The 25,400-nt window shown below is 45.5% G+C and overlaps 2 protein-coding genes across 7 annotated transcripts in view; one reads left to right on the plus strand and one right to left on the minus strand.

Moving 5' to 3' along the window:
* RNF25 (ring finger protein 25) lies at nt 1-9,283 on the minus strand. 3 transcript variants are annotated; one of them, XM_027513538.1, is made up of 10 exons: nt 8,805-9,283; nt 6,351-6,425; nt 6,022-6,124; nt 5,868-5,935; nt 5,703-5,772; nt 2,703-2,774; nt 2,461-2,604; nt 2,038-2,127; nt 863-997; nt 1-659 (listed from the first exon to the last, which is right to left on the minus strand). In XM_027513538.1, the coding sequence occupies exons 1-10, from the start codon at nt 8,843-8,845 to the stop codon at nt 81-83; spliced, it is 1,377 nt and encodes a 458-aa protein (XP_027369339.1). In that variant the 5' UTR covers nt 8,846-9,283; the 3' UTR covers nt 1-80. The 3 variants fall into 3 exon arrangements, with proteins under 3 accessions (XP_027369339.1, XP_027369335.1, XP_027369344.1); XM_027513534.1 differs by having other exon boundaries at nt 4-659; nt 2,038-2,130; nt 8,805-8,878; XM_027513543.1 differs by lacking the exons at nt 2,461-2,604; nt 2,703-2,774 and having other exon boundaries at nt 4-659; nt 2,038-2,130; nt 8,805-8,876.
* The window catches only part of STK36 (serine/threonine kinase 36), a 26,777-nt gene continuing 10,403 nt past the window's right edge, over nt 9,027-25,400 (plus strand). For 2 of the 4 annotated variants that reach the window (XR_003506149.1, XM_027513483.1), the window contains exons 1-13: nt 9,160-9,244; nt 9,670-9,832; nt 10,761-10,901; nt 11,014-11,091; nt 12,174-12,304; nt 12,544-12,793; nt 15,742-15,835; nt 16,099-16,268; nt 16,435-16,622; nt 17,129-17,228; nt 18,992-19,135; nt 24,047-24,226; nt 25,053-25,150. Coding sequence is in view for 3 of the 4 variants with exons in the window: in XM_027513483.1 (XP_027369284.1) it covers nt 9,749-9,832; nt 10,761-10,901; nt 11,014-11,091; nt 12,174-12,304; nt 12,544-12,793; nt 15,742-15,835; nt 16,099-16,268; nt 16,435-16,622; nt 17,129-17,228; nt 18,992-19,135; nt 24,047-24,226; nt 25,053-25,150 (1,658 nt within the window). In the remaining variant the exon portion in view is untranslated. Of the gene's footprint in view, nt 9,107-9,159; nt 9,280-9,669; nt 9,833-10,760; nt 10,902-11,013; nt 11,092-12,173; nt 12,305-12,543; nt 12,794-15,741; nt 15,836-16,098; nt 16,269-16,434; nt 16,623-17,128; nt 17,229-18,991; nt 19,136-24,046; nt 24,227-25,052; nt 25,151-25,400 lie in introns of those variants that run through there. The other 2 variants (XM_027513498.1, XM_027513493.1) reach the window with 2 other exon arrangements.

Raw genomic sequence — 25,400 nt, forward strand, 5'->3', positions numbered from 1 at the left:
TGGTGAGTAAGGAAAGCCAAACAAGGCCAATCTCTTTATTACCCATTCCCGACCCAATTCCCTGTCCCCCCACAGTACTGCTAGGAACCATCCTCTGACTCGAGGCTCACAGGTTCTCTTCGAGGACCAGGCCGGTAGGCTCCCCGACCCCGAGGCAGGCGGGGATAGGAAGAAGCTGGTGTCCGATTCTTGGCGCGTTCCCAGTGGGCACAGTCCCGAGTCCTGCGGGGTGGGGGACCCTGCCATTCGCCGGGCCCCTTATCTTGGGGAGGACCTTTACCCCCTTGGTTATGAGACTCTGGCTTTAGGTCCATGGACTCCTTGAGGGGCCCCTCAGGAGACTGCAGTTTCTGGGTGTCACTGGTACCTTTGAGGGTATTGCACTCCCCTCCTTTCAGGTGCCTCCGTTCAGGCTGTCTCCATGGGCCTCGACTGGCCCGGCGGGGATCGAGCACAGCTTTCTGGGTCTCGCCCAGCTTTGGCAGATGTGGCCCAGCCCCTGGAGTCTTCTCACATGTGTACTGGGAGGCCAGAGGCAGAGAAACTGACAGGGCAGTGTGAGTAGCTGATGTGGTGGATGGTTTGGTGGCAAGGGTGCTGGGCTGGTGGGATCCTCTGGAGACATCTATAGCTGACTCGGGTTCCAAAGGGGCAGGAGGCTAGGAGGAAGTAAGTAGAGACAGTGATGGAGATATAGTTCCTTAGAGCAGGGAACTGCAGGACCCTTGCCCAGAGTCCAAGCTGACCGCCATCAGCCTAGACCTCCCAGGGTAGAGCAAAGCTCACCCATGGGCCATGGCAGGGGGTTGCTGGTTAGGAAGGTAGCTGTCATCAAGGGAGGAGAGGGAAACTCTTCTCTCACCTGCTGAAGGCTGATGAAATACCGGTTACGCTCAGCCTCAAGGTCGATGATGCCCCCCCTCTCCTGCTGTCTCTGGTACAGCCTCTTGCGCTCTTCTTGCTGGCGCAAGCTCTCTGCATCAGGCTGGTACAGCTCCTGGAGGAAAAGGAGGAGAGTGGAACAAAGGGAAGAATAAACAGAAAGCAGACCTGAAATCCCTGCTCTTCCAAGACTGCCTCAGGAGATGGGCTCAGGGTTCTTGGTTTTAACCCTTGGATTAGGCTCATTAGAGGGCTTCCCTCATAGCTCAGTTGGTAAAGAATCAGCCTGCAACGCAGGAGACCCCAGTTCAATTCATGGGTCGGGAAGATCTGCTGGAGAAGGGATAGGCTACCCACTCCAGTATTCTGGGTTGGAGAATTCCATGGACTGTATAGTCCATGGGGTCGCAAAGAGTCAGACATGACTGAGAAGTTGTGATGGAGAAGACTTAGAGTAGTGCAGCCATGAAATTAAAAGACGCTTACTCCTTGGAAGAAAAATGACCAACCTAGAGAGCATATTAAAAAGCAGAGACATTACTTTGCCAACAAAGGTCCATCTAGTCAAGGTGATGGTTTTTTCAGTAGTCATGTATGGATGTGAGAGTTGGACTATAAAGAAAGCTCAGTGCTAAAGAACTGATGCTTTTGAACTGTGGTGTTGGAGGACTCTTGAGAGTCCCTTGGACTGCAAGAAGATCGAACCAGTCCATCCTAAAGCTCAGTCCTGAGTGTTCATTGGAAGGACTGATGCTGAAACTGAAACTCCAATACTTTGGCCACCTGATGCGAACAGCTGACTCATTTGAAAAGACCCTGATTCTGGGAAAGATTGAAGGTGGGAGGAGAAAGGGACGACATAGGATGAGATGATTGGATGGCGTCACCAACTCAATGGACATGAATTTGGGTAAACTCCAGGAGTTGGTGATGGACAGGGAGGCCTGGCGTGCTGCAGTCCATGGGGTCACAAAGAGTCAGACATGACTGAGCGACTGAACTGATTAGGCTCATTTGGAATAAACTTTAGATTTCTGCTGGGGGCCACGGCTTTGCAGAGGGGGCCCAGGCAGCTTAAGCCCAATTCCTGAAGTCCCATTCGAAGCAGACAAGATGCCATTGATCTTGATTTAGACTACAAGAGAGTTCTCTTACCATGGGCTGCTGGGGTTCAGGGGCTGCTTTCAGGGAGGCAAGATCGTACACGAGTGGCTCTCTGCACACTGGGCACTGCACACCAACGGCCTTCTGAAAAGAGAGGTGAAATCACACCCCAGCTTCCCAGCCCAAAGCACTCGCTAGCTGGCCAGCCTCAACTGCAGAGAGTTGGGACAAAGGGGCATGGGCCCACCCACGCAGCAGTGAGAGGGCACAGAGCGGGGGCTGCCAAGCTAGAGGTCTGAGAACCTTCTGAAACCACATGCAATATGATTACACAGATATAATGATGCCCTTTTTCCTGGACAGAGGTGAACTTTCATTCATCTCAAAGGTACCTATGACCCTGAAAAGGCTAAGGCGGCCCTGGAATGGAGGGATAGAAAGGCTGTGAGTCATGTAAACGGGTGAGGAGTCGACCTGTTCGGGTGCAGCATGCTGCCGTTCCTGCTCTCGCTCCCGTCCCTGGGCCTGCAGCTCATGCTCCATGTGCTGGATGTACCGAGCCAGGCAGTGGCAGTGGAAGTAGTGGTAACAGGGTGTTTTGGTAAAGGCCTCCTTCTCCTGGAAGGAGGGTGGAGGGGGGACACTGTCAGCACTCTCCCCCCTGAGCCCCTGTGTCTGTCACCTGCAGACCCCCAGGTCCCAAGAGAGTAACCCACCTGGAAACCATAGAGGCAGATGACGCACTGGCCATGGGGGATGTTGTTATCTGTGAGAATTTCCTTCCCTTTCTGAGAGGAGAGAAAAAGCTGTTCAAATAGGGAGGCAGGGGCCGTAACTGTGAACGAAGCTTGTCAAGCTATTCCCAGGAGTGACTGGCAGGGCTGTCTCTCATGGGGCCAGTTTATCTCGTGGTCATGCATTTCAGTCTTGGTGATCATTTCTGCTTAGAATCAATCCTTCCCTATGTGCCACTCCTCCCCTGCAAATCTACCTAGCTCCAAAATCCAATTTAATTGTTTTTCCACTAAGTCACTTGAAATATTGGGGATGAAAATAAAAACTTAGAAAAAAAAAGTGTTCAGTTAAAACTCACATCTTCTGGGAAGCCTTTCTTTAAGTATCTCTCCCTCAATGGGCCTGTTGTGGAGTCAGCTTTCAGAAAGAAAGTGAAGGCATGGACACCCCAAACGGACAGAGAACTGGAAAGGCAGCAAGCTATGAAATACACATGCGCACTGTCACTTGGATAGCGACTACTCTGGAATTCCACAAAGTTCAAAGCTGCATCGTGGAGGCTGATTCAGAAATGCTACAGTGCTCCATGCCCATTCTGACTCTAGGCCACCCACCTTCATTCTTTTATGAACATTTTCCTTAAAAATTGAAAGCAGAGGAAAATAAGGCTGCATTTGTGTTTCTGATCTCAAACAAAAGTTAGCTGTGTATATTAACTTGTAGCTCGAGGCATAATTTCATCTGGGTTGTTTCCTTCATTAGGGTAGAAACTCTGAGGAAAAGAACCAAGACTCTTTCTATTCAGCTCCACTGGCAGACTACCAGAGATCTCTTCAAGAAAAGTAGAGATATCAAGGGAACATTTCATGGAAAGATGGGCACAATAAAGGACAGAAATGGTATGGACCTAACAGCAGCAGAAGATATTCAGAAGAGGTGGCAAAAATACACAGAATTATACAAAAAAGATCTTCATGACCCAGATAATCACAATGGTGTGATCACTCACCTAGAGCCAGATATCCTGGAATGCAAAGTCAAGTGGGCCTTAGGAAGCATCACCACGAACAAAGCTAGTGGAGGTGATGGAATTCCAGTTAAGCTATTTCAAATCCTAAAAGATGATGCTGTCAAAGTGCTGCACTCAATATGCCAGCAAATTTGGAAAACTCAGCAGTGGCAACACGACTGGAAAAGGTCAGTTTTCATTCCAATCCCTAAGAAAGGCAATGTCAAAGAACACTCAAACTACCGCACAATTGCACTCATCTCATGCACTAGAAAAGTAATGCTCAAAATCCTCCAAGCCAGGCTTCAACAGTACATGAACTGTGAACTTCCAGATGTTCAAGCTGGTTTTAGAAAAGGCAGAGGAACCAGAGATCAAATTGCCAACATCTGTTGGATCATCAAAAAAGCAAGAGTTCCAGAAAAACACCTACTGCTCTGTTGACTATGCCAAAGCCTTTGACTGTGTGGATCACAATAAACTGTGGAAAATTCTTCAAGAGATGGGAATACCAGACCACCTGACCTACCTCCTGAGAAATCTGTATGCAGGTCAGGAAGCAACAGTTAGAACTGGACATGGAACAACAGACTGGTTCCAAATTGGGAAAGGAGTACGTCAAGGCTGTGTATTATCACCCTGCTTATTTAACTTTATGCAGAGTACATCATGAGAAACGCTGGGCTGGATGAAGCACAAGCTGGAATCAAGATTGCTGGGAGAAATATCAATAACCTCAGATATGCAGATGACACCACCCTTATGGCAGAAAGTGAAAAGGAACTAAAGAGCTTCTTGATGAAAGTGAAAGAGGAGAGTGAAAAAGTTAGCTTAAAACTCAACATTCAGAAAACTAAAATCAGGGCATCTGGTCCCATCACTTCATGGCAAATAGATGGGGAAGCAATGGAAACAGAGACAGACTTAATTTTTTGGGGGTCCAAAATCACTGCAGATGGTGACCATAGCCATGAAATTAAAAGATGCTTGCTCCTTGGAAGAAAAGTTATGACTAACCTATATAGCATATTAAAACGTAGAGATATTACTTTGCCAACAAAGGTCCATCTAGCCAAAGCTATGGTTTTTCCAGTAGTCATGGATGGATGTGAGAGTTGGACTGTGAAGAAAGCTGAGCACCGAAGAATTGATGCTTTTGAACTGTGGTGTTAGAGAAGACTCTTGAGAGTCCCTTGGACTGCAAGGAGATCCAACCAGTCCATCCTAAAGGAAATCAGTCCTGAATATTCATTCGAAGGACTGATACTGAAGATTAGCTCCAATACTTTGGCCACCTGATGCGAAGAACTGACTCAGTGGAAAAGACCCTCATGCTGGGAAAGATTGAAGGCAGGAGGAGAAGGGGATGATAGAGGAGGAAATGGTTGGATGGCATCACTGATTCAATGGACATGAGTTTGAGTAAGATCCGGGAGTTGGTGATGGACAGGGAGGCCTGGTGTGCTGCAGTCCATGGGGTTGCAAAGAGTCAGATGTGACTAAGCAACTGAACTGAACTGAAATGGCAGACTACTCTTCAAATGTTCATTTATGGCTAGACCCTCCAGGCAAGATCTCTAGCTACTATCAGTTGCCAATGCCAGGAGAACAAGAAACACACTCTTGGTGAAGCATGAAAAATACAAGTTAAAGAGAAAAAATAATTTTGTCAAGATGCTGGTACACCCGTGGTGGATTCATGTCAATGTATGGCAAAACCAATACAATATTGTAAAGTAAAAAAAAAAGATGCTGGAATAGGCAACTTGGGGAAGCTACAATGCTGTCTTTTGGGGAGATTTTTTGAAACAGAAGACAGTCTCATCTTTCTGGATCAGTTTTGGCCTTACCCAAACAAGAACTAAATGAATGTCTCCAAACATATTTAAGATTCTAGGCTCAAAACCTCTGTTGAGAGACACTGCTGTAGCTGGAAGGGAAGGACATTTCCGCAGGCTAGCACATCTCTTACCTCGATGAGTTCATAGAGCATGGCAGTACCCAGTCCAGCCTCAGCCACGTGACTTAGCGCCTGTGAGATCCTGGCGGGAGAGGGCAAAGCAAACATAAGGCTGCCCTTTCCACTCCAGACTGAGTTGTTTCCCACATTTTCCCTGCTCTGACTAGCCCGACTCACTTGTGGATCTGTTCATCTGAGAGTCCTCGGGGGTTACGGATAGAGATCTGTGGCACCTCATGGGGATACTAGAGGGAGAAAATAACATGTTACTGCTAAAGCCCTCTACCCCAAGGCCTCTCCCTTCCTCCCGTTGCTGCCATAGAGGCCTCACCTGTGTTGGAACCTGAAGCACCAAAGTGAAGCAGACATACTGGGAATCCTGGTCCTCTGCAGTGGCAGGGTGCAGGGTGATGTAGATTTCCCATGGTGATGACCTGCAGGTGGATGAAGTGGAGACCTGGGATGTGACTGTGCAGGGGCTTGATGAGAAGAGAGTGAAGTGGGCAGAAGAAGTGAGCTTCAGGCTCTTTCTTTTGGGGTGATTAAAGGAACAGTGTTTGTCTATATGACAGAAATATTTTTGAATCAAGGCTCACAGATACTGCATGGAATCCTCTTATTACCAAGGGGACTCCTGCCCATCTCCAGTTGAACACGTACCTGCCATTTCCTTTAACCACCTGTAGTTCGTCCAAGTAGATAGACTCTAACACTTCAACTTCAGAGGGAAGGACCCTAGAGAGACCAGGGGAGATTGACTTACTGTTACAACTCTTCATATTAAGTCCTACTAAGGTCAAAAAAGGCTGGCTTTGTAGAAAAATGGCCATCTGTCTGAGTGTATTCTCTTGCTGACCTCCATAAAAATTCAGGAAATGTTTGTCAAGTGGCCAGGTAGAAGCATGGGAATCAGTGTTTTAGAGATCATTTCTGCCAACAGATGAGCAAACAGATTCCCAAAAAGATGAAAAGGCTAGCCCAAATCTCAAGACTTAATGGAGGCAGAATTGGGACCAGAGCGGTTTCCAGCTGCCTGTTTTAAGTTTCATTGCACTGTTGGCTGTTTGTTAGTGGCCATCTCCCTGACCCAGAAATATGACATTCATTGATTAGCATTAAAGTTACCAATACCACTTCTGGCTTTCCTTACACCAGTGTTCATCATGGATCCCAGCATCTACACACACTGCCAATACCAGTCATTGCAAACCTCCTCAAAGGAGATACCAACTTGAACAAAACAGATCTATGTGCTGTAAAGGCTGTGCTGCAATGGAAGAGCCATCAGCCTTGGAATGAGGAACAGGTCCCAATCACTTACCAGCTATGTGATCTGAGTAGGCTCTTTTATCTGTCAGCCTGAATTACCCCGTCTACCACATATAGATACCATCACCCACTCCAGGGTTATCATAAGGATGAAAGGTGATTTGTTTATGTGAAGTGCCTAACAGTATTCTGACTATACTAGTTAGTCTATGTCCCCTTTTTTTCCTGTTTGTGTATAACCTTTTCCCATAAAAGGAAAGACAGAGGGATGTAGTTAATATATTTATGGTCCCTGTTGTCTGACTGATCTAGCTCAACCTGCCCAGGTCAGGATCCTGTGGTCCTGATGTAAATCAGAAGACACACGTTTCCTTAAAAGAAACAGGAGATGTAATGCCACTGAAGATGAGTGGCTGGCTAGAGGGCACAGCTTTACCCAGATAATATGTGGAAAGATACATGTTTGGTTTGCTTTCTCATACTTATATCTTATCCCTTCTTCACTAAGAACAGAGTTGCCCTAGCTTGATATATGTGTGTGTGTGTGTGTCTGTGTGTATACAGAGAAAGATTGATTCTCAAAACTTTAAAAGTCTTTTTAAGTCTTAAGCAGACAATATATAAAATAGATAATGTAGGTAACAGTTGAGTAGTTCCAGCTGGCAAGAGAGTCAGAATGTTAGAGCACCACAGACTAGCTGTACAGTCAGTACTGCCCTTGTCATGGCACAAAGTGTCCCCTTAGAATCTTAAAGTCCCCCTGAATAAGTTGTAAACTACATCTAGGAGGTCTCAAAAAAGGCTAGCACTGGCTGGGCTCCCTGAACCAACGAAACACTGAGGTACAGCCTCCATCAAGAGGTCCTTCAATACTTCACACACCCTACCTGTGACTTGGGTTCTGGATGTGAGATACGGGATGGGACGGTGGTAAGATGGTGACAGATAAAAAGGGAAAGGGGAACTGTAAAATGCCCTAGAACTAAGAACTAAGTTTTGGAATCAGATAACCTGGATTCCTAGTGATTACTATGTACCTTTTGGCAAATCATTTAATCTCTTCAGGTCAAGTCGTCTCAGGTGCTATACCACAGAGTTGCTAATGAAAAAGAGGCTTCTGTATGTTACAAACCAATCTTGATTCTCTCAGCTATTCTGAGGTGGATGACACACCCACTTTTTTAACATTTAAGGACACTGACTCACAGAAGCTAGGTGGCCTGGTCAGCATCACATAGCTAATAAAATGTGAAGTGAATCCATATTTATTTCCAAACCCCAGAGTCCTCCCAGGTTCTGGTCCCCTTGTTAAGAATGTTTAAGAGAAGGACTAGGAGAGCTTTTGTGAGGTGTAAAGCTTTATTCAGACAACAGTCCTCATTAATGCTATCGGTAAGGGAGACGGCTGAGGCTGAGGAAAGCCTCAGCGAAATAGACTGATTCAAGGGGAATGAGGAACGGGGGGGCTGACTGGAGGATATCGGTTCCGGGGATAAGGGATGGGGGAGAGATTTGATAAACTGGCATTCCCCCGCACCGGGACCCTGAGCAAATCCACTTCAGATAAAGAAAATGGGACGGGGTGAAGTCGGATGATCGAACCAGATAAGGCGCGGCCTGAACTGGCCAGGCCGGCGCTGATGCGGTCTCCCGGTCAGACAAGCGCCCCTCCACCACCCGCCCGCTCCTCAGCCCAGAACTCTCTTAAGTAGAAATGTCAGCGTCTCTAACATCCCTCATCCCTCGCCCCGCCACACACGCCCGCCGTACGGACCATCCGCGGCTGCCGCTAGTCCCCTGGACCGGATTCAGGCGGTCAGCCAAAGCCCATGCCCCCAAAGTTACCAGTCCTCATCCCCTGCAGCTACCGACGCAGACACCGCCATGTCTTCTGCAGCCCGCAGCCGGAACCGGAAATACTCTTCGCGCAGTCGGAGGCGGCGAGTTAAACAGGGGAGGGAGGGTGGCTAGCGGCCGTTTCTAGGCAACCGCCGAGTCCGGGTCCTTAGACGGTCCTGATGGCCAAGGGACGGTTCGGAAGTGCCCTTAGGAAGTGCCTATGGGCGGCCCACTGTCTCGCCCACACCCCTGAACCTCTTTGTTCTCCGAACCTCTGACCAGTTCTACCGAGTAAAATTGGTAACAGTGTGAGTCTAAAGAGACCGGCAGTGGGGGTGGAGAAGAACGCTAACTCAGGCAAAGTACGAAGGCAGCCAGAAGGGGCGGAGCTGAAGGCCAAGGCCGGCGTCCCTCGGCCTGAGGAGCTTGAAGCTCCTAGGCTGGGGGTAAGAGAGGGGCTCCTGTCCGCTGAGCGCGCGGGGTGAGGGTGCTGAAGAGGGTGGCAGTGGCAGGAACTTTGGGGTGGCTGGAAGGGGCGGGGTCCGTGGGCGAGGCTGGACGGAGGGGGCGGGGTCGGGGGGGGCGTGAGGCTGAGTAAGGGGGCGGGGCCGAGGGGAGAGGCCGAGTGAAGGGGGCTAGGGTCGGGCGGGCTAGGCTGGGTGGACGGGGAATGGGTCTCGGGGTTGGGTGGGAACGAGGTTTGGTTGGGGGGCAGCAGGAGAAAAGGAAAAACTACAGGAGGCGGTCTGCTTCAAGATAACATCTTTTCATCCACTACACCCTACCTTGTTTATGAGACCTGGATTGTTACGAAAAAAAAAAAGAAAAGGCAAGCCGGCTAACGTTAACCTTTCTTCCGTGCCCGAGCCAGGCCTCCCAGATGTGTGGAACTGTCCCTGGAGCTGACCATCTCTACTTCCTTCCTTCAGAGTGATCCTGAAATCTCTGTCATGGAAAAGTACCACGTATTGGAGATGATTGGAGAAGGCTCTTTTGGGAGGGTGTACAAGGGTCGAAGAAAATACAGTGCTCAGGTGGTGAACAAGGAGGGACATCTCTTGGGTGGGATTCCACACTCTGAACCCCAGTGGAGTATGGGACCAGAGCAGTGACCTGTGTTCCTAAGACACTGACTCCTTCATACTTATGGAATATGAGCTCTGAAATTGGCTTACTTGGGTTCAGATCATAGCTCCACCACTTTGTAGTTTTAGAACTATAGACAAGTTACTCAACCTTTCTTCTGTCTCAGTTTTCTCATCTATAGAATGAAATTAAGAACAGTGTCTGAGTGATGGGGTTTGAGGATTAAGTGTGATGTCACACTGAATCACTTGACACAATGTTTGGTACCTAGCAAACAACAAATTATTGTTATGAGTAGTAGTAGTATCTGGGGCTTCCTGGGTGGCTCAGACTGTAAAGAATCTGTCTGCAGTGTGGGGACCCAGGTTCAATCCCTGGTTTGAGATCTGGAGAAGGGAATGGCAGCCCACTCCAGTATTCCTGCCTGGGAAATCCCATGGACAGAGGAGCCTTGTGGGCCACAGTCCATGGGGTCTCAAAGAGTCAGACATGACAGAGCAACTAACACTTCCACTTACCATATAGGAAGGGATAAACCACTTGAGCTCTATTCTACCCTCTTAATTTTTCCTTTCTTCCCTTTCTCCTAAATCCCTTAAACTTTGAGTTCTTTATCCAGATCAGAACACCTCTCCCAGAATCCACCAAAAGGATCTAACTGACAAAGGCAGTTTCCTCCTAGGGCAAGAGGCAGGGGAAGCCTGGGTAAGGTCAGTTGGAGGCTACCCATGGAGGGTACCATGGGTAAGGTGGATTGGGAGACTAGCAAAGTACAGGGAGAATTGTTCTCAGACAATCTAAAGCCAGCTCCAGAGCCCTGGTGCTAATGTTTCAATAGTGCAATTAGGCCTTGACTCTTGACTTTACCACTGACAGGTGGTGGCCCTGAAGTTCATTCCAAAACTGGGACGCTCAGAGAAGGAGCTGAGGAATCTGCAACGGGAGATTGAAATCATGCGGGGTTTGCGGCACCCCAACATTGTGCATATGCTTGATAGCTTTGAGACTGACAAAGAGGTGTGCTTTGGTTTGGGGGGTCACTTCTCCCCAAGAGGAAGGGTCCCAGGAATTTCCCAGCCTCAAAATGCATACATTTGGAGCCATCAGCAGCACTGCCTATTCCCCGCAGGTGGTGGTGGTGACAGACTATGCTGAAGGAGAGCTCTTTCAGATCCTCGAAGATGACGGAAAACTTCCAGAAGACCAGGTATTCCCGGCTCAAACTTCTCCCGCCCCTGACCTCTCCTCAGGTTAAGAACTGTAGGGAGAGCTGAGGGTGCAGAGAGTCTCTATTCTGAAATCTCCTGAGTAAAATATAAGAGTCTGTGTGTATATGGAGGCAATGTGGTATGACAGTAAGGTATGTGAAAACTGGAACCCAAGTTCTCTGAATACAGAGATTAGGTCTGACACTTTCTAGCTGGGTCTTCTTTGGCAAATTAGTTTAGCCTCTCTTTACTCAGTTTCCTCATTTTAAAATGGAAATAATAATAATGTCTACCTCGTAAGGCATTAATGGGAAGATCAATGAGTTGATTCATGTAAAGTGTTTGAAAGAGTACCTGACACACACTATTCAATAGTTAGCTATTATTTTAAGGAGCTAATATTCCTGTTGTTAGGCACCTTTAGGAAAGAAGTCCAGGTGTGGTGGTACCAGAGAGACAGGAAGGGATAAGAGTTGTGGTTAAGGCAGGATTCACCACCAAGACACAGTAGTTAGCAGTAGGTTGAACACATTCTCCAGCCATATTCATTCCAGGGATTTTTGTGTACTCTGGCAAGTAGGCCCCCATCAGGACTTCCTGTCACAGCATCCTGCTTCCTTCCAAACAACCATCATTATTTGTAAGTCATCACCTTGTTTATTTTGTCTGTCTTATTTGTTTGGCTACAGCTCTTGGGAACAGGGACTTTGTTTTATGTAATAACAGTTAATATATATGAATATATAATTCATATAATATATGTGAATGCTTACTAAGTTCCAGGCACCATTCTGAGTGTTCCATCACTTTACATGCTTGAACTCATTTGAATCCTCACAATGATCCTATGAGACAAGTAAAATCATTATTGTTGCCTTATCAATAGATGATGAATCTGTGAGGCACAAGAAAACAAATGAATAAACAAATGAAATACAAGAACTAAGAAAGATATGGTGTGATGCTCTGGAAGAAAGGGAGGGAAGAGAAGGTCATGTCTACAGAACTATTAGGGTGGAGTCCTTGGGCTCCTTCCTTTGACCTTTCCTTTCTTCCTCCCACCTGACTGTTTGACCTGTAGGTTCAGGCCATTGCTGCCCAGTTGGTGTCAGCCCTGTACTACCTGCATTCCCACCGTATCCTCCACCGAGACATGAAGCCTCAGAACATCCTTCTTGCCAAGGGTGGTGGTATCAAGCTCTGTGACTTTGGGTGAGGAGCCTGACCTTGTGTCGCCACTTCTGGTTTTGCAGGGAGCCGTGTACTGTATGCTTGACTTCCCTGGGCCTCCTTTTAGAACCTGGGCTGGAGAATGGGATTCCTGCTGGGTCTTTTAGAAGGCATTCTCTCTGTTCAGGTTGGGGCGATCTCACACAGTAATAGCTAGCAGTGAGCAGCTCTAGTTTTGACTGAATATCTTCTCTCCATTTCCATTCGATCATCTCCTGCAGGTTTGCCCGGGCTATGAGCACTAACACAATGGTGCTAACATCCATCAAAGGCACACCACTCTACATGTCCCCAGAGCTGGTGGAGGAACGACCTTACGACCACACTGCGGACCTCTGGTCGGTGGGCTGCATATTGTATGAGCTGGCAGTAGGCACCCCTCCCTTCTATACCACGAGCATCTTTCAGCTGGTCAGCCTTATTCTCAAGGACCCTGTGCGCTGGCCCCCCACCATTAGTCCTTGCTTCAAGGTAATGGATATTGACAGATTGCTTTTGCATCAGAAACCTGTCTCTGTCCTATTCCCTTTTCCACAGTTTTTTTTCCAGAGCTGGGGTTGCACTTTGAAGTTACTGAATTAATGCAGGAGCTGGGGCAAGCTGCCTTGCTTTTGTACTACAGGGGCTTATTCTGGGAGGGTGACCTAAGGTCTGCCAAGCCTGCGAGTCTTCCAGATGGTCCTATATCAAAATGAAGAAGAAATTTCAAGATCCCAGAAACAGTTACTGCTCCCTTTCAGTTCAGTTCAGTTCAGTTCAGTCACTCAGTCATGTCTGACTCTTTGCAACCCCATGAATTGCAGCACACCAGGTCTCCCTGTCCATCACCAACTCCCGGAGTTCACTCAAACTCATGTCCATCAAGTTGGTAATGCCATCCAGCCATCTCATCCTCTGTCGTCCCCTTCTCTTCCTGCCCCCAATCCCTCCCAGCATCAGAGTCTTTTCCAATGAGTCAAGTCTTCGCATGAGGTGGCCAAAGTATTGGAGTTTCAGCTTTAGCATCAGTCCTTCCAGTGAACACCCAGGACTGATTTCCTTTAGAATGGACTGGTTGGATCTCCTTGTAGTCCAAGGGACTCTCAAGAGTCTTCTCCAACACCACAGTTCAAAAGCGTCAATTCTTCGGCGCTCAGCTTTCTTCACAGTCCAACTCTCACATCCATACATGACTACTGGAAAAACCATAGCCTTGACTAGACAGACCTTTGTTGGCAAAGTTATATCTCTGCTTTTTAATATGCTATCTAGGTTGGTCATAACTTTCCTTCCAAGGAGTAAGCATCTTTTAATTTCATAGCTGCAGTGACCATCTGCAGTGATTTTGGAGCCCAAAAAGTAAAGTCTGACACTATTTCCACTGTTTCCCCATCTATTTCCCATGAAGTGATGGGACCAGATGCCATGATCTTAGTTTTCAGAATGTTGAGCTTTAAGCCAACTTTTCTACTCTTCTCTTTCACTTTCATCAAGAGGCTTTTTAGTTCCTCTTCACTTTCTGCCATAAGGGTGGTGTCATCTGCATATCTGAGGTTATTGATATTTCTCCCAGCAATCTTGATTCCAGCTTGTGCTTCTTCCAGCCCAGCATTTCTCATGATGTACTCCGCATAGAAGTTAAATAAGCAGGGTGACAATATACAGCCTTGACGTACTCCTTTTCCTGTTTGGAACCAGTCTGTTGTTCCATGTCCAGTTCTAACTGTTGCTTCCTGACCTCCATATAGGTTTCGCAAGAGGCAGGTCAGGTGATCTGGTATTCCCATCTCTTTCAGAATTTTCCACAGTTTGTTGTGATCCACACAATGGCTTTGGCATAGTCAATAAAGCAGAAATAGATGTTTTTCTGGAACTCTCTTGCTTTTTCCATGATCCAGCGGATGTTGGCAATTTGATCTCTGGTTCCTCTGCCTTTTCTAAAACCAGCTTGAACATCAGGAAGTTCACGGTTCACATATTGCTGAAGCCTGGCTTAGAGAATTTTGAGCATTACTTTACTAACGTATGAGATGAGTGCAATTGTGCAGTAGTTTGAGCATCCTTTGGCATTGCCTTTCTTTGGGATTGGAATGAAAACTGACCTTTTCCAGTCGTGTTGCCACTGCTGAGTTTTCCAAATTTGCTGGCATATTGAGTGCAGCACTTTCACAGCATCATCTTTCAGGATTTGAAAGAGCTCAACTGGAATTCCATCACCTCCACTAGCTTTGTTCGTAGTGATGCTTTCTAAGGCTTGACCACATTCCAGGATATCTGGCTCTAGGTGAGTGATCACACCATCATGATTATCTGGGTTATGAAGCTTTTTTTGTACAGTTCTTCTGTGTATTCTTGCCACCTCTTCTTAATATCTAATGCTTCTATTAGGTCCATACCATTTCTGTCCTTTATCGAGCCTATCTTTGCATGAAATTTTCCCTTGGTATCTCTAATGTTTTTGAAGAGATCCCTAGTCTTTCCCATTCTGTTGTTTTCCTCTATTTCTTTGCACTGATCGCTGAGGAAGGCTTTCTTATCTCTCCTTGCTATTCTTTGGAACTCTGCATTCAGATGCTTATATCTTTCCTTTTCTCCTTTACATAGTCTCTATTCTCCTAATTGCCTATCAGATGCAATGTCCGAATGATTTCTAGATTTGCCAACAGAGCCATCAGTCCTCTTCCTGAAAGGAACAATCTTCAGATATCCAAATGGCCAGAGCTAGTGGAGCTAGCTCACTTATTAGGAGCAGAGTATAGAGATGGTGCCTGTTCATTGCAGTTAAATCTCAGTAGGCCAGGGAGGGAGGAAAAAGAGTTGACCCTTTTTATTTCAAGGGCCTGATTTGAGCCTTCAATAAAGTCTAAATGCAGCCTTCTCCCAGAGTAAAATCTCATTATAACTTTCCTTTATTTTAGCTACGATGAAAAGAGAGAAGTTTCTCCCAAACCTATTTAGTTAAGGAGGCCCAAACAATGACCAAAAAGAATCTGAACAAAGGAGGGACTTCTTTGGTGGTCCAGTGGTTAAGACTCGGGCTTCCACTATAGGGGGCATGGGTTTGATCCCTGCATGGCGAGCACACAGTAAATAAATGTGCGTGTGCTCAGCTTTTAAGACATGTCTGCTGGAAGAATGCACTCTGGGGACTTCCCTGGTGGTCCATTGGTTAAGAAACTGCTTTGCAATGTAGGGGACGTGGGTTGGATCCTTGGTCGGGGAACCGAGATCCCACATGGCATGGAGCAACTAAGCCCATGTGCCATAGCTAGAGAGTCTGTGCTCTGCAACAACAGCTCCCAAGTGTTGCAACTAAGATCCAACACAGCCAAATAAATAAATAAGTATTTTTTTAAAAAAAAGTCTTGGTTGACCAGTTCTGATGAGTTTGAGAGCCCATGGGGAAGTGCAGACTGATGAGGTATCCTTTCTTTCCACAGAACTTCCTTCAGGGACTGCTCACCAAGGACCCCCGGCAGCGTCTGTCCTGGCCAGACCTCTTACATCACCCCTTTATTGCTGGTCGAGTCACCAGTGAGTCCTTAGGGTTCCCAGCGCTCTCGGCCCTGGCCCCAACATCTGGATCCAATGTATATTCTTTACCCCTCCAGCTTGAATTTTCTTTTTAGCCTTTTGCATGACCCTTGCACTTCCCTTGTAACCCCCTTCCCTCTTTGTCACTTTGTCTGAAGGGCCTCTTTGCACAGAAGCCTGAAGATGCTGCCATTGTCTCTGGCCAGGTGGAAACAGTGGCATAGCTCCAGCATGATCATGTGTTCCCTCTTCTCTTTCTGCAGTACTAACCGAGCCAGCAGGCCCAGATTTTGGTACCCCATTCACCAGTCGCTTACCCCCAGAACTTCAGGTCCTAAAGGACCAACAGGCTCATCGGCTGGCCCCCAAGGGCAATCGATCTCACATATTGCGGCAAGCCTGTAAACGCATGGCTGAGGAGGCCAAGCAGAAGGTGAGTGGGGGCAGAGGGGTATGTGTGACCTAGCCAGACTAGTGACTGGGGAAGCTAGAGCAGGAGGGTGACTTTCTAGGTTTGGGAAAGGGCTTCGAATGAAATTCATAGTGTCTTATGGCAACCAGATAGTTCTGACTCAGTGTCTCCTGCCCATTTCCTGCAGAAACACCAGAACACAGAACCTCCCCTTGAGCAAGAGGATAGGACCAGCAAGGTGGCTCCTGGCACAGCCCCTCTGCCCAAACTCAAGGACACTCCTCAGGAACCAGGCCTCTTAACTGGGGTTGTAGCATCAGAAATGAAGAGCAGCTGGGCTGAGTGGGGTGCTGGAGAGGCGCCCCCTGCACCTCGGTGAGGAGGGTAGAGCGCAGGATCTATAGGATAACATGATTTGCAGAGCTTTGGCTCCAGTCAAAGCAAATGCAGCATGGTTCTTGTCACTCATCACTGCCTAAATGTGGACAGGGCTCTGGAAGTCTAAGTTTTGGGTTCTTGAATTCTGATTCCAGATGCTTTCCTGATTTCATCAGGAAACATGGTAACTTTCTTTTCTCTATATCTCAGTTGTACATTAACCAAAAAGAAAAAAAAATCATCTCCAGACACACGGAAAGATTATTTGAGTTGAGAGCTACAGGGGAAAACCACCAAGGTAGATTTGAAAATAAGATTCACAGTGGGAGGCAGTCAAGGATATGTGTGTAGTGAACATATGCTGTCCTGGCCAGATCCTAGAAGATCTCCTCTAGCCAGTCCTCTATGGCTTTCCATTCCTACACTGGACCTAGAGGGAGGGACAAGTTAACCCTAAGCCTCACAGGTCTGGAACTCATCCTACTCCCTGCTTCCTCTGGCAGGGAAAACTGGATCACTCAGGACTGTGAGCAAGTGTTCCCAGAGCTGAGGCCAGAGGTGAAGGGCCAGCAGAGCCTTGATGCAGTGGATCTGGAAAATGAGGTGAGTCCCTGCCATGGGTGTTAGGTCTTGGTAGCGGTTTTCTGTAACAGTGATTCCCAACCATCTAAGGATGAGTCCCCTCGTGTTAAAAATTGCTTCCTTCTTATTCATAGATTTTAATTGCATAGTATGTGAACATTTAATTATAAAAAATCGGAGTACATTAGTAAAAAGGAAAGTCCCCCTTAGCCTTATCTCAGTCCCGAGGTATCTGTCTGCTTCCAGACTTTCTGTGGTTTTATACGTATGTATGTAGCTACATAGAATATATCGTTTGGCTGTTTTTACATTACTGAGTCCAGACTGTAGGTATTGTTTTGCCTCATGCATCTATTACCGTATAATCTGTTGTTAAGATTTTTCTACGTCAACTTTAATCTTTTGTTTTTTTAGGGTTTTAACTTTTTATTTTGAAAAGGTTTCAAATTTAAAGAATAATTGTGAAAATAGCACCAAGAATTCCTATATACCCTTTTACTCAGATTCACCAGTTGTTAAAATTCATTTTAGGGTGAGTTTCAGATATGCCCCTTCATTGCCAAAGACCTTAGTGCATATTTGCTAAGAGCTAGGTGATGCACTTGCACTACCTCAGTACAATTTATAGAAGTCAGAAATCTGACATTGCTATGGTTCTGTTCCTTAATCTACAATCTATATTTTGATTTTCCCAATTGCTCCAGTAATGTTTATAGCAAAAACACATTTCCCCCCCAGTCCACAATCCAGTCCAGTGTCATTCATTGCATTTAGTTGTTATACTTCTTTCCTTGTTTTTCATGATTGACAGTTTTTAGGTGCCCAGGTCAGTTATTTTGTAGAATGTTCCTCAGATTGATACTTCCACATGGTTAGACTCAAGTCATGCATTTTCGGTAAAAACGGTACATGAGTGATGCACTGTCAGTACTATGATCTTTTTTTTTTTTTTTTAAGATTTGCTTGTTTGTTTATTTTTGGCTGGGCTGGGTCTTTGTTGCTGCATGCAGGCTTTCTCTAGTTTCGGCAAGAGAGGGCTACTCTCTAGTTGCAGGGAGCAGTCTTCTCATAGCGTGCTGGCTTCTCTTGTGGTGGTGCACAGGATCTAGGACACCTGGGCTTCAGTAGTTGTGGCGTGTAGGCTTAGTTGCCACACGGCATGTGGGATCCAACCTGTGTCCCCTGCTCTGGCAGGCGGATTCTTAACCACTGGACCACCAGGGAAATCCTAGTCTTTTTAATAACTTCTTAGTGTTTCCTAACATGGATGTGCCATGATTTATTATTCCTTTACTGACTAGCTTTATGATGTTGTTATTATAAACCACGCAGTGGACATTTTCCTAGGTATCTCTTTATGTACACATGCTAGTGTTCTCCAAGAGACTTTTCAAGACCTCTCACATACTGCCAGTTGCATCTTTTTAAATTGGTGGCTGAAAAAAATACAGCTGTGCCAAAGGAGTCACTGGCTTTTTGCAGTTACTTCATGATTCCCTGGGCTTCCCAGGTAAAGAATCTGCCTGCAATGCGGGAGACCTGGCTTCGATCCCTGGTTTGGGAAGATCCTCTGGAGAAGGGAATGGGAACCCACGCCAGTATTCTTGCCTGGAGAATCCCATGGACAGAGGAGCCTGGGGGGCTACAGTCCATGGGGTTGCAAAGAGTCCATCATGACTGAGCAACTAACACTTTCATTTTACTTTCATGATTCCCCAGGGTGGGAGCTATTGCCTCAAACCTAACACATGCCTCCTGACCTCTTTCTCTCTCCGATACCTCAGGAGCAAGACAGCGATGATGAGTGGCAATACCTGCTAGAGACTACCGAGCCTGTGCCCATCCAGCTGAAGGCCCCTCTCACCCTGCTGTGCAATCCTGACTTTTGCCAGCGCATCCAGAGTCAGCTGCATGAGGCTGGAGAGCAGGTAACTGGCAGAAGGATACCATGGATGGGACTGGAGACTGTTTGCACAGATGAGGTGTTAAAAAACATTAATTAGCATAAGGAGAAAGTCCCTTTCCAATGTTCTTTCACTACTGTCTGTTTAATTTAGGGAGGTTTGGTAATTTCTTTTAGTAATACAGAAAGAGCAGACCTTGGGTTTCTCTTTCTAAAGGGAAAAAGTATTCTTCAGAGCAAGGATAAGCAAGCTTTCAGCTGTAACCTTTTTAGGCGTTGACTGCCAAGAGGGAAAAAAATGGAGGATATCATTTAATTGCTTCTTTTTTTTTTAAAGATTTTTTAGATGTGGACCATTTTTAAAGTCTTTATCGAATTTGTTATAGTATCGCTTCTGTTGTTTTATATTCTGGTTTTTTGGCCAGAGGCATGTGGGAGCTTAGCTCCCTGACCAGGGATTGAACTCACACTCCCTACACTGGAAAGTAAAGTCTTAACCATTGAACTGCTAGGGTAGTCCCATAACTACTTCTCTAATGAGAGAAAACACGTTTCTACAAAATTTTTGACAAAATTAAAAATACAGATGTAACAATTTATTTTATTTTCTAATACAGATATACTAATGATCACCATAATTCAGCTTTAGAATATTTTCATTACCCTAAAAAGGTAATTCCTAGCTATTTACAGTTAATCATCATTCCTACTCATAGCACTTACAAGGAGATTGCTTTCTGTCTCATAGATTTGCCTTTTCTGAACATTTCACGTAAATGTGATCATACAATGGATAGTCTTTGGTTTCTTTCTCTTAGCATGTTTTTTGAGGTTTCATTCATGTTGTACCCTGTTTCAGTACTTAGTTCCTTTTTATTGCTAATTAGTATTCTATTGTATGTATATATCACATTTTGTTTATTTGTTCCACCAATTGATGGAAATTTGGGTTATTTCCACTTTTTGGCTTTTATAAGCAATGCTACTTTGAACATCCATGAGGAAATCTTTGTGTGAACATATGTTTTCCGTTTCATTTCTGGAAAAGGTCAGTTTTCATTCCCATCCCAAAGAAAGGCAATATTCAAACTACCACACAATTGCACTCATCTCACAGGCTAACAAAGTAATGCTCAAAATTCTCCAAGCCAGGCTTCAACAGTATGTGAACTGAGAACTTCCGGATGTTCAAGCTGAATTTAGAAAAGGTAAAGTAACCAGAGATCAAATTGCCAACATCCATTGGATCATAGAAAAAGTAAGAGAGTTCCAGAAAAACATCTACTTCTGCTTTATTGACTATGCCAAAGCTTTTGACTGTATGGATCACAACAAACTGTGGAAAATTCTTCAAGAGATAGAAATACCAGACCACCTGACCTGCCTCTTGAGAAATTTGTATGCAGGTCAGGAAGCAACAGTTAGAACTGGACATGGAACAACAGACTGGTTCCAAATTGAGAAAGGAGTATGTCAAGGCTGTATGTTGTCACTCTGTTTATTTAACTTCTGTGCAGAGAACATCATGTGAAATGGCAGGCTGGATGAAGCACAAGCTAGAACCAAGATTGCTGGAAGAAATATCAATAACCTCAGATATGTATATGACACCACCCTTATAGCAGATAGCAAAGAGGAATTGAAGAGCCTCTTGATGAAAGTGAAAGAGGAGAGTGAAAAAGTTGGCTTAAAACTCAACATTCAGAAAACTAAGATCATGGCATCTGATCCCATCACTTCATGGCATGTGGAAGGGGAAACAATGGAAACAGTGACAGACTTAATTTTCTTGGGCTCCAAAATCACTGTAGATGGTGACTACAGCCATGAAATTAAAAGACTCTTGCTCCTTGGAAAAAAGCTGTGACCAACCTAGATAGCATATTAAAAAGCAGAGACATTACTTTGCCAACAAAGGTCCGTCTAGTCAAAGATATGATTTTTCCAGTCATCATGTATGGATGTGAGAGTTGGACCATAAGGAAAGCTGAGTGCCAAAGAACTGGTGTTTTTGAACTGTGGTCTCAGAGAATACTCTTGAGAGTCCCTTGGACAGCAAGGAGATCCAACCAGTCCATCCTAAAGGAAATCCGTCCTGAATATTTATTGGAAGGACTGATGCTGAAGCTGAAGCTACTGTACTTTGGCCACCTGATGCGAAGACCTGACTCATTGGAAAAGACCCTGATGCTGGGAAAGATAGAAGGCAGGAGGAAAAGGGGACAACAGAGGATGAGATGGTTGGATAACATAATCGACTCAATGGTCATGAGTTTGAGTAAGATCTGGGAGCTGGTGATGGACAGGGAAGTCTGGTGTGCTGCAGTCTATGGGATTGCAAAGAGTTGGACACTATTGAACAACTGAACATTTAGTTTTGAAATGAAATGATTTTTTTCATTTCTCTTGGCCCTATGCATAGGAGTGGAATTGCTGAGTCAGATAGTAAATTTATGTTTAAGAAACTGCTAATCTGTTTTCCAAAGTGGCTATACCATTTTGCCTTCCCAGCAATGTATAAGGGTCCTCATTTTTCTACATCTTTGCCAACACGTATTCAGTTCAGTTCAGTTTAGTTCAGTAGCTCAGTCGTGTCCAACTCTTTGTGACCTCATGAACCACAGCACACCAGGCCTCCCTGTCCATCACCAAATCCCGGAGTTTACCCAGACTCATGTCCATTGAGTTGGTGATGCCATCTAACCATCTCATCCTCTGTCGTCCCCTTCTTCTCCTGCCTTCAATCTTTCCCAATATCCCATCCCTCCCAACTTCTATCTTTTCAAATGAGTCAGCTCTTCACATCAGGTGGCCAAAATATTAGAGTTTCAGCTTCAACATCAGTCCTTCCAATGAATACCCAGGACTGATTTCCTTTAGGATGGACTGGTTTGATCTCCTTGCAGTCCAAGGGACTCAAGAGTCTTTTCCAACACCACAGTTCAAAAGCATCAATTCTTCGGTGCTCAGCTTTCTTTATAGTCCAATTCTCACATCTATATATGACTACTGGAAAAACCATAGCCTTGACTAGACAGACCTTTGTTGGCAAAGTAATGTCTCTGCTTTTTAATATGCTGTCTAGGTTGGTCATAACTTTCCTTCCAAGGAGTAAGTGTCTTTTGATTTCATGGCTGCAATCACCATCTGCAGTGATTTTGGAACCCCCAAAAATAAAGTCAGCCAACATGTATTATTATCTGTCTTTTTGAATATAGTCATCCTAGTGAGTGTAAAATAGTATTTCATTGCTATTTTAATTTGCATTTTGCTAATGACTAATGTGAGCATCTTTTCGTGTGCTTACCAGCCATTTGTAGATCTTCTTTGGTGAAATATCTAATCATTTGCTTTGCTTATTTTAAAGTTGTCTTCTTATTGAGTTGTAAGAGTTCTTTATATATTCTGGATATAAGACCTTTATCAGATATGCGATTTGCAAATTTTTTCTCCCAGCCTTAATCTGTCCTTTTATTCTTAGAAGAATGTCTTTTAAAGCACAAAGGTTTTGGATTTTGAAGTCCAGTTACCATTTTTTCCCTTTGTGGATTTTGCTTCTGATATTATATTAAGAATTCTTTTTTTAAACCCAAAGTCTTAAAGATTTTCTCCTATATTAAAAAAAATCTTTCCAGAATTTTAGCTCTGGCGTTTAGGTCTCTGACTCACTTTGAGTTGATTTTTATGTGTATTTTGAGGTAGGGATCTAAATTCATCTTTTTGCATGTGGATATATAATCATCCCAGCACCACTGGCTGAAAAGACTCTCCTTTTACCATTGCATTGTCTTGGCACCCTGCACCTCTCATTTGGCCCCTACATGGCCTCCTTGTGTCAGATAATTTTTCAGTGGGAAAGGAGGTTAACAACTCTGCCTCCAGGGTAAGACTTTCTGAGTTGGAATTCCAGCTGAACTACTGTGTGTGTTTATTTATTTACGGCTGTGCCGGGTCTCTGGCTGCCAGGCTTTCTCTAGTTGTGGTGAGTGGACAAGGGCTTCTCATCGAGGTGGCTTCTCTTGTTGTGGAGCACAGGCTCTAGGGTGCATGGGCTTCAGTACTTGCGGCTCCTGGGCTCTAGAGCAAGGGCTCAGTCGTTGTGGCGCGTGGACATAGTTGCTCCTCCTGGGATGTGGGATCTTCCAGGACCAGGGATCAAACCCACGTCTCCTGCATTGGCAGGAGGATTCTTTACCACTGAGCCACCAGGGAAGCCCCCTGTATGTGATTATTGACTGTTTACTTAACCTGTCTGGAAGCTTCGGTCTGCTTCTCTATAAAGTTGGTAATTGTATTTACTCCACAGTAACTGAGGTTATTGTAAAGATTTGAGTAAATAAATGAGCAGATTTAGAACGGTGAGTGGCATATTGTAAAGTACTTGATGTAAATGTTGGTCTTCTTTTGAAAAATAACCTTTTAAAAAATAACCATTTAAATATAGTACTGTCCTTAGCTTATAAGCTGTATGAAAATAAGTAGTAGGCTGGATCTGGCCTGCAGGTCGCAATTTGTTAACCCCAGAGGCAGAGCTGAATAATACTGTTTTGTCTATCTGGAGTTGAACAGCACTGTTTTGTGCCCATTGTTTTTAATTTTCAGAAATGTGTGTGTGGTTTCATTTCATTTTATTCTAAGGTGAAGGACTGGAGAAGGAAGGGAGCAGATAGGAATGGTCACTAGGTCTGTCACTGACTGAGGGGGAGATCCCGCTCCCCCTTAGTCACCTCTAAGTCAGGGACCCTGGCCACCTATAGTTCCCTTTCCTGGTGCACTTTCCCTGTTTCTCTGTTCTCCTTCTCTGGGTTTTAGATTTCCAAAAAAGGAGTAAGAACACTGGGTCTTCTTTGTCAGCTTCTTGGGGACACTTGGTATCTGTGACTCTCTTTTATCTCTCACAACATGGATTACTGTCTCTTTCCCTCGTGTCACCCAGATCCTAAAAGGCGCCCTGGAGGGTGCTCCCCGCATCCTTCCTGCACTCCGGGTACTGAGCAGTCTCCTGTCCAGCTGCAGTGACTCTGTTCCCTTGTATTCCTTCTGCCGTGAGGCTGGGCTCCCCGGGCTGCTGCTTAGTCTCCTCAAACACAGCCAGGAGAGCAACAGTATCCAGCAGGTAAGTGCTGCCTCTCAGGACTGACCGGCATTTCTTCTCTTTGGATTTCTTTTCTTCAAACTGCCATCTCTATCGGCCCCTCTGCCTTTTCTTTCTCTTCTTCCTATCTGCTTAGTAGATTATGAGTTGCAAATTCTCACGCCTTCCAAGGCCAGGCAGATAACGTTATCAGGGGAGTAGACCATGTGTGACTATATGAATAGCAGGAATATGAAGAACTGAGGTCCCGTACCCAGGCTCATCCAGCTCACTGTTGCTCGGTGGGAAAATGGGCTTATGGTGCCACATCTTCCAGTTTTCTGAGAGAAGCTAGAAATCCAGATTTTTCTGTGTAATTTCTCAATATTCATAGATTAACTCACCCACGGGCACTACCCTGTAAATGGTCATGGAGACGACCAGCGGGAGAGCTCAGGTTGAGACTCAACATCCGTGTGCCCATGCTGTGTCCTGTCACAGCTGAACCGAGAGGCTGGAATGCAGAAGTGTTTACTGGGCTAAGGCTCAGGTGGCTGGAAGTGCACTCTGCTGATGAGTGTTAGTCTTGAGTGTTTTTAAGGCATTTAGAAGAGAATTTGTGCTATTTTGAAAAATATAACCTGCTATACTCCAAAATGCTGTCCAGACCAAACAGGACACATTTTGGGCTGTTCATAGCCTGTTGGCCACCACTTGTGACCTTGAGATCTCCTCTCTCTGTCTAAAGGTTCTCTTCACTCTGTCCCTTTCTGTTTGGTCAGCCTAATTGGATCTCTGACCCATTTTTCCCTTGGTCTTTGTTTCTGTCCCCTGAGTTTCGCTAACTCTCTGTCCTCTTCCCTGGCAGCAATGTTGGTATGGGGCCTTCGTACAGGACCTGGTGGCTGTGATTCAGGCCTACTTTGCCTGCACCTTCAATCTGGAGAGGAGCCAGACAGGTGACAGGTGGGATGAGAGGCAGTCTTGCGCTGCTGGCCAGTTTGACTTCAGTTTCTACCCCCATTTCTTCCCCTCCCCATTATGAAGAGCCTAAGTAAGGAGAAGCCATGATTTGTGACAGGTTTAAGGGTCAGCTGAGTGACCTCTCAGAGTACAGCAAGTTCTTTTTTTTTCAGCAAGTCCTTTTAAGGACCTTGAGTCACCTCCAAATTTGCCCACAGAATTTCAAGTTCTAAGGGTCAGCGGTAGTCACCAT

Source organism: Bos indicus x Bos taurus, chromosome 2 (genome assembly GCF_003369695.1).
Source record: "Bos indicus x Bos taurus breed Angus x Brahman F1 hybrid chromosome 2, Bos_hybrid_MaternalHap_v2.0, whole genome shotgun sequence".
Lineage (NCBI taxonomy): Eukaryota > Metazoa > Chordata > Mammalia > Artiodactyla > Bovidae > Bos > Bos indicus x Bos taurus.

Coding starts and splice junctions, on each gene's coding strand:
- RNF25 (XM_027513534.1), bottom strand. CDS start 8,845: ATGGCGGTGTCTGCGTCGGTAGCTGCAGGGGATGAGGACTG. Junction 2,605..2,702: donor TCTGCCTCTATGGTTTCCAG/GTGGGTTACTCT, acceptor CCCTCCTTCCAG/GAGAAGGAGGCCTTTACCAA. Junction 998..2,037: donor CTGAACCCCAGCAGCCCATG/GTAAGAGAACTC, acceptor CTTTTCCTCCAG/GAGCTGTACCAGCCTGATGC.